This window comes from Camelina sativa, chromosome 1 (assembly GCF_000633955.1).
Source record: "Camelina sativa cultivar DH55 chromosome 1, Cs, whole genome shotgun sequence".
Classification (NCBI taxonomy): Eukaryota; Viridiplantae; Streptophyta; class Magnoliopsida; order Brassicales; family Brassicaceae; genus Camelina; species Camelina sativa.
The window spans coordinates 21,516,639-21,523,825 of record NC_025685.1 but is presented as its reverse complement, the minus strand read 5'-3'; the positions used below and the strand labels follow the sequence as shown (position 1 = coordinate 21,523,825).

At 32.7% G+C, this 7,187-nt stretch overlaps 3 protein-coding genes across 9 annotated transcripts in view; all 3 read right to left on the bottom strand.

Annotated features, from left to right (window-relative positions):
* Positions 1-2,189, bottom strand: part of LOC104700802 — a 4,195-nt gene extending 2,006 nt beyond the window's left edge. For 2 of the 6 annotated variants that reach the window (XR_753651.2, XR_753653.2), the window contains exons 1-4: positions 1,903-2,189; positions 1,670-1,826; positions 1,030-1,566; positions 799-923 (exon numbers count right to left, since the gene is read on the bottom strand). Coding sequence is in view for 1 of the 6 variants with exons in the window: in XM_019229113.1 (XP_019084658.1) it covers positions 799-923; positions 1,030-1,126; positions 1,374-1,566; positions 1,670-1,819 (565 nt within the window). In the remaining 5 variants the exon portion in view is untranslated. Of the gene's footprint in view, positions 116-201; positions 385-456; positions 590-686; positions 747-798; positions 924-1,029; positions 1,567-1,669; positions 1,827-1,902 lie in introns of all 6 variants that reach the window. The other 4 variants (XR_002033124.1, XR_753655.2, XR_753657.2 and 1 more) reach the window with 4 other exon arrangements.
* LOC104700794 (putative F-box/LRR-repeat protein 19) lies at positions 4,240-5,547 on the bottom strand. The gene is made up of 2 exons (XM_010416386.2): positions 4,878-5,547; positions 4,240-4,589 (listed from the first exon to the last, which is right to left on the bottom strand). Exons 1-2 carry the CDS (start codon positions 5,261-5,263, stop codon positions 4,514-4,516), a joined length of 462 nt encoding a protein of 153 aa, XP_010414688.1. The 5' UTR covers positions 5,264-5,547; the 3' UTR covers positions 4,240-4,513.
* Positions 5,642-7,187, bottom strand: part of LOC104700782 (signal recognition particle receptor subunit beta) — a 2,273-nt gene continuing 727 nt past the window's right edge. Inside the window, exons 2-7 of one of the 2 annotated variants that reach the window (XM_010416368.1) lie at positions 7,018-7,182; positions 6,768-6,850; positions 6,584-6,670; positions 6,345-6,493; positions 6,123-6,254; positions 5,642-6,026 (exon numbers count right to left, since the gene is read on the bottom strand). In XM_010416368.1, the coding sequence (XP_010414670.1) occupies positions 5,837-6,026; positions 6,123-6,254; positions 6,345-6,493; positions 6,584-6,670; positions 6,768-6,850; positions 7,018-7,156 (780 nt within the window). In that variant the 5' untranslated portion in view covers positions 7,157-7,182 and the 3' untranslated portion in view covers positions 5,642-5,836. Of the gene's footprint in view, positions 6,027-6,122; positions 6,255-6,344; positions 6,494-6,583; positions 6,671-6,767; positions 6,851-7,017 lie in introns of both variants that reach the window. The other variant, XM_010416375.2, reaches the window with a different exon arrangement.

Genomic DNA, 7,187 nt, shown 5'->3' with positions numbered 1-7,187 from the left:
CTGTTCAAGCAATTCATAGGCAGACTTATGAATAAGTTGCATAACTTCTCTATCAAACAAAAGGAAGGTAGCGGTTGCAGCTGTATGATCAACAACTTTAACATGTACTTTGTACCTAAGAGGAAGACAAAGAAAGCTGATATTTTAATCTTTGTGATATGCAAGTGTCATACTTTATTAAATTGTTAAGGTCAACATTACCTTATACTTGTTGAAGTTTCTTCTTTGTTGCAATGATCACATGAATACTTGTTGAGGTCAAATGCTTCTGTTTCTGGATTAAAATAGGGCATGGCCCTCTTGAAACATTGTGCATCCAACATAATACCATTCAATGTCTTTTCGAAATTCCAAAATTCTTGCAAAAGTAACGCAAGTATTTTCCTGACAATTTTAAAAATCAAATAAGTATATATCAACTTTATATTAAATAGACTTGAATATGAAAACAAATACCTGAGAAGTTTTAGTAATCTGATCAATAGATTCCCAACTGCTTAATGGGAAAAAATCTTCAACTTTGTTGCTCAAATCAGGTGTCATGAGTTGAGAAACTCTATGAACATCATTTGAGTCCCTATTGCCCAGCCTGAAGTGTTTTGTTGAAAAAAAAAGAAGATAATATGAAGATTTTTCCTTTTAACAAAGTATTTCCTTAGAAAATTTTAAACAAATAAATGACTTACTGCTTTTTAAATTCAGCAATCTCAGATAGGTCTCCATCAAGAAACAACTTTGTAGAGAATCTAGAATTTTGAACAGATAATTATAAATTAGTAATAAGATTGAATTTGTTACCATTAAATTTTTTGATCCTCATAAGACTCCCAAGTAATATTATAGGACCTGCAGTTTTTTTGGTAACATAAGTATATACATCTTCAGTGTGATTCTCCCATAAATTACACTCCATGATAGTGTCACTGCAAGAAAAATCAAAAAATTTATGGAAAGTGAACAACGCCATATGTGTACAGTTTATAAAGAGAGACATGAAGAAGTGTGAAACTCTCCAGCAACTTCACTTACCTTAGATCTCTTAGCTGAATATCCAACAGCTTTGACTTCTGTCCAGAAAAATCTTTCTCAGTAATCTGACTCATACCAACAACTTCTCCAATAATATCTGGGAAAAAAATGGAAATCAGAATGCTTAAATAAACAGAAAGGAAGATATTGTCAACATTTTTCCTTTTAAATAAACTTTACTGTGAAAGATTGATCTCCACTTGAAAACGATAAAGGATTTGTTAATCTATTTAAGAGTAAAGTGACATGTAGAATAGCAGGAGGATACATATCGAAGAATACGTCATCCACATTGGATTGAGTTGAAATCTCTGAGAAAGAATAACAGTTGAAGCGAGATATACTTGGGATCTGATCACACGGCTTCACCCATGTAGTAAACATGAAATTAATCTTGTAAGGATGTACAGTTCCCTTGTAGTCACCAAGGTTATCACGAACATCAAAATTCATGATATCACAAAACCTTCCTTCCACCAATTCCTTTTTGAATTTTCTAACTAAAGTGTTTTTCACTGATGCTTGAATTCGATCCCCCTATCATGATCAAAAAATATTTTGCAAATTTTTTGAAGTTATTCGATTGTGATTTGAAAAGACTATAATGTATTACAAAATTTAAATAACTACGCATATTTACCTTTGCATCCATTAGAATTGCTTCAATACCCAAAATAACTCCAGGTTTGTCTTTTGGATAAAAATTCCATGTCCTGGCTATTAGAACTTTGATCTTCCATTCTCTTTTTAAAGAATTTAGATTAGAGAGATGAGTAAAATCAAGAGGCATGTTGTAGCTGAAATAATAGAAATCAGAATTAATATGGATAGAAGAAAAAATTAATGGATATGATCAAAAGATAAAGAACTTACCTCTGTCAGAACTGTTGTTTTGAAAGGAATTTAGCTTTGTTCAGTTGAAAGAGGTTTTGGAAGGAAAGATTGGGGCATTATTTTTTTATTATAAAAGAGGTTTTGAGGAAATATTTTTCTGCGATTAGAGAATGTTACAAAAACATTTATATAGAAGATGGAATTTGTGGTAACCACCATGAACGTGGATCTGTTAGTGGGAGTGAAATTAGGATTGTTTTTCAGTTGTGTTTGTCAGTTCTGTTTCTCGTGAAACAGAGGAGAGGAAGAGGAAAAGGTGAACGACATAAAATCATAGTGGACTTAGGGTTATTATTCCAAATATGTTTGATGGACTTAGGCTTATTCCAATAATTATGTTTGATGGATTTCTGTGTGGGCTTTATATATTTTTATTTTACCCAAAAATCCAAAAAGCTAATAACCACTATTACGTTTTTTTGTTTTTAAGAGGATTATTTATCCCACGATCGAGTTTTTTCTGATTTGGAATTTGAGAAACTATTTTTTTTTGTTAATTTTATTTCAAAATATCTGATGTGGCACAACCTTAGTGAACAGGTGACTTGTGCTTTATAGGATAAGATTGCAACTAAACAATTAGAAGTACCAAAGGATAGTAACACTTCCATTTAACTCATCATACATTAGACTAATTTCAATTCTAACTCGTATAAGCATTTGATCTATGAGCTATTAAAATAATTGTTTTTATCAAAATAATTGTTTGTCAAGTCAAAATATCTTAACATTTCTATCAAATTAGAATATTTATAATATTATATTTTTATGAAGGTCAAATATAACTTTTAAAAATCCATATCTTATTTGCTAAATATGTGAAATAAAAAAATTACTAATTAATTTATTTTTAATATTGTGGTAGCATGAAAAAATTGTATTTTATTGTTTTATATAATGATTTACAGTTTATTAGGTCAATTTTCACACTTTCAAAAATATGTTTCTATTTTTATATTATTATTAATATAGTTGAAAATTATATGTATTGTTATTTGGTTGTTATGTTTGCAAAATAAATTTGTTTTTTTGTATTGTTGCACTTTGCATAGTTGTATGATACAGAGAAATACTTACGATCGGATATATCATATATGAGACGCTAAGCTCTTTCAGATTTTCTTTCCCATCACAACAACAGACGCTAAGCATATAAGTTAGGAACATTGGCTTAAACATATTTAATTTTGTGATGCCAAAAAAAAACAAAACGAATGTTACAACGAAACTATTAGATAATTATAATTTACTTCACCAAATGTTTATGTCTTCGATAATATACTTCAGCCAGTTGCTTAAATATTTACTTCACCAAATGTTTCTCCACTCATCTGTTATAAAATCACATTTTAGAGATGATTCTTCTGAAAACCATTTTAATCATTTAAGTTAAGAAGTAAAAATTTATGCATACCTCTTTGTCCATAAGAGTCCTTAGTAAGATCCTAACCCATGAAAGCAAAGAAAAATGGAAGCAAATTACATAACTATGTAATTGCTAAAGCAGTAAAGAGCAAGAAACTAAAGTGAAGAGATCATAGATTTGAGCATACCCTAGTGCATGTCATCCGACTTCATGAACAGCTTGTGAGACCAAACCCATATGACCAATGATTCCTCCTCCGTACACAGGATTCAATCTCCTCGTCACTTGTTTCACAAAAAGAAAGGATCAGTTAAGTCGGGGCATTAATGTCGCTGTTGATGATTAAATGGATGTTTTTCATTGACTAAATGACTTTATGTATAATGAGAGAGTATCGAGTTAGGATTAACAAAATAAAATCTTCTAGTGAATATTTTTTTTAGCTTGGAGAATAATTTAAAGTCGTGTAGTGAAATCTTCTTTTAGCTTGGAGAGAGCAATCTAAGTGATTATTATTTTTTTAATTAGTTTTTATTAAGATTTTGTGCAACAATATTAGCTTACCAAATATGAGATATTCGATTTAATGTATTTCTATTTTAAAACGAATTGAAATCTTTTGAAAATATTTGTTGTTAGGTTAGATATTTATAAAATCGACTTACTTCTTGTTTTTTATGCAATTTTTTAAGGATCAATTTTGTAAATAAAAACTTAAATAAGCTAAGGTAAAAGGGTAGAACCCAAAATGTACTTCAAAAATGTATATATATAGATGTGTTGAATGGTGAACTTGAGTTCCTCAATAACTGGATTAAATCTCGTTATTTCATGGTCATTTTGCCAATTAAATTTCCTCTTACGGTTATTATGCAGATTAATCTTTTTTTTTCTTTTTTCCGGGCAAGACAAAAAAAACTCAAATCTCATACAGAAAGCAATCAAACAAAACAAATCCAAAATAAAAAGACAGGCCCGAAACACACACAATAATCAAAAGCTCCAAAGATTAAAAAAGAAAGTTGTAGAAGATATATAGTTCAACTGTCATTTATATTCATTTGTCTAATATGCTCAAGTAGATCACGACTTGTAATACTTCGTACTGATAGCCCATAGTTATTGGCCTCCTCTTGAGATAATCGAACATTATGGGGAGGTTCCATGAGTATCTTCACATTCTTACAACTCTTCTCAACCATTTTCAAAGCCTTTTGAGATATTTCAATAGAGTTGCTGATATCGAGCATCTGTAACGCTTAGGCAGCTCCTAATCCAAATAATCTCCAGGTTACGACATCTGCCCATGTAAAATCCAAACAACTTGTGAGTATAAAGCAAATTTAAATTTGTTAAACGTACTACAATTTAATTTGTTTTGTTTTAATATGATATCATTAACCTAAACCTCGGTAAATATTAACATTCACATAATATAAAGTTTTCTAAATTCAACTCCAAGTTATATCAGAAAAATATACTAAACCACGAAACTACTATCAAAGATGATCTAAAGAGTATTTTTTCATTCACACACACACACAGAGATTTAAACGTTTTGGACTTCAAGAACTTGTTTGGGACATACCTCTCAGTAGCGTATGACACAGATAGATCGGACCAATGCCTGACACGAATCTCCTTGAGACCGCCTTGGCTTCGATCCACAACACACCGGAGAAAGGAGTCAACCTTCTGCTCAAAATCGAAACTATACCAAAGATTCGATCTCCGATTCGACTCAAACCAAGTTTCGAGATCAAAGACCGAATTAAGCGAAGGGTCGTCACAAGCGTCCATCCAAGGCTTACATACGAGCATAGGTCCTATCCAACGGTTTTCCAGACTTAACCGCGTAAATATGTCGATGAGACATTCCCTATTCAACTCAGCCCAGTCATGGCCGAGCCCTGATCCCATCTCTTCTATCTTTCCTTCATCCTTTTCGTTCATCATCAGATGAGCTTCATTCATGTGTTTGATTATTCTTCACCCCCTACTACTCTTTAAGACAAACTAAAGTTGCATCAAAATCTACCAAGTAAAAAGGCCACAAGTGTCCTCATTTCGCCAACCTTTTGATTAATCTTATAAATAAACTGTCTTTTTCTTTTGCCCGACATATCTTTATTGTTCCTGTCATCATCCCGTCACGACGTTCACCTTTTGATTACTTTATGAATGGTCTTTTTATTTACAATCTATAAATCATGTATTTTGCAAATTGCACTTGCAGTATTCTATTTAATGATTTTATTACTACAAAAAAAAATTAAAATGTTTTGACAAAAAAAAAAAAATATATATATATATATATATATTTAAAATGTGAGAAAGCAAATAGATGACGTGTGGGCTAATAGTGAGGTTTCTTGGATGAAACTCTAAAAGATCCAGTCAATGCAGTTAACACGTTTTCAACATTTAAAAAGTCTTCCAATAAATACCAATCTAGCTCAATGCTCAATTTTATAAACTCATGTACAAAAAAAATGGAAAAAGACACTTAACTATCTAAGCATATGCTCTGTGATGATCACACATTTCTCATGGCTTAACGTGTTCTCTGATGAACGCTTGTACCTGATCTATTTCTCCTGTTAGACCAGACGCCTCAGCGACCGTGACCTTGTTATGACAATGCGAAAACGAAAACACTTCTCCTTCAATCCCGAGAGTGAAGTCATTCGTTATATCAGCTGTTGATACTGCGCTCCTCGAACCCCTCAGTTTCTCTCTGCAAAACACACACACACACACACACACACACACATTAACAAAAGGACACATTAACGGGAGCTAGGATTTGGACACAAATAAGAATCAATCTCACATTTCTTTCTCCATCTGCTTGCGGATGAACTCTTTGGTGTGTGCAGTTATTTTATCAGTCTTGTTACAGCAAAGCAGAACCGGGACCTTATTCTTAACAACACTAGCATTTGTCAAAATGTCGTAAAGGTACCTGGAAAAATACAAACCTTGTTTAAGTGTTCAATCCTCTAAGAATCACTAATGCCTAAGCAAATAATCATTTATGTGGGAAATAATTTACTCTGAAACTGCGCGAATATTTGGGAGGAACTCCAATGCATCTACTACAAACACAATAGCAGCGGCTCGGGGCAAGTATTCTTCTAGCTTAGATCTAAGCCGAGAGTGTCCGGGAACATCAACAAGATGCACAGGCCTTACTTTTCCTTTCTGTCAAACACATAGGCAAAATATATATCAAGTCCAATAAACACTTCACATTCTTGAACAAAACCCCAAAGTTTGAAGGTCTTTCTTTACCTTGATGTTTTCATAGTGAAGCACAAAGGTGCCTTCGTTCGGTTCCATTGATGTTACAGCACCCTGATGCGAAGATCCATCTCGTAGCTGTCACAATATAACAAAACGTAAAACCAAACCATCTTAATAACGATACAACAACAAAGTCGAAAGCATTCTTGGAAACACACACAAAATTACTCACTTGATAGAAGAGCATTGTTTTGCCACTTCCACTAAGCCCAGAGAGGAGTACAGTATTGGACTTTGTACGTCTAAACAAACGAACTGCAGCAGGAATCAGCAAAAGAGACAACATTAACAACCAAAAACAGAGGACATACAATTCAATAGAATTTATACATCTAATCTAATGACCCTAAAATCTATACACCTAACAAAATTGTCACTCATACCAAATAAGGGAAAGATCGATGAGAAGAAGTTAAACTTACCAGAAAAGAGCCAAATGGTAGCTAATAAGAGAACAGCGATAGCAGCATAGAGCTGAGGCGGTGGTATTTGCTGAACAAATTCAATTCCTTGTTTAGACCACTGCTCTGCCACTATCTTCATATCTTCCCAATTGTCCATTTTTGTTTTTTGTTTTCCCACTTCCTCTGCC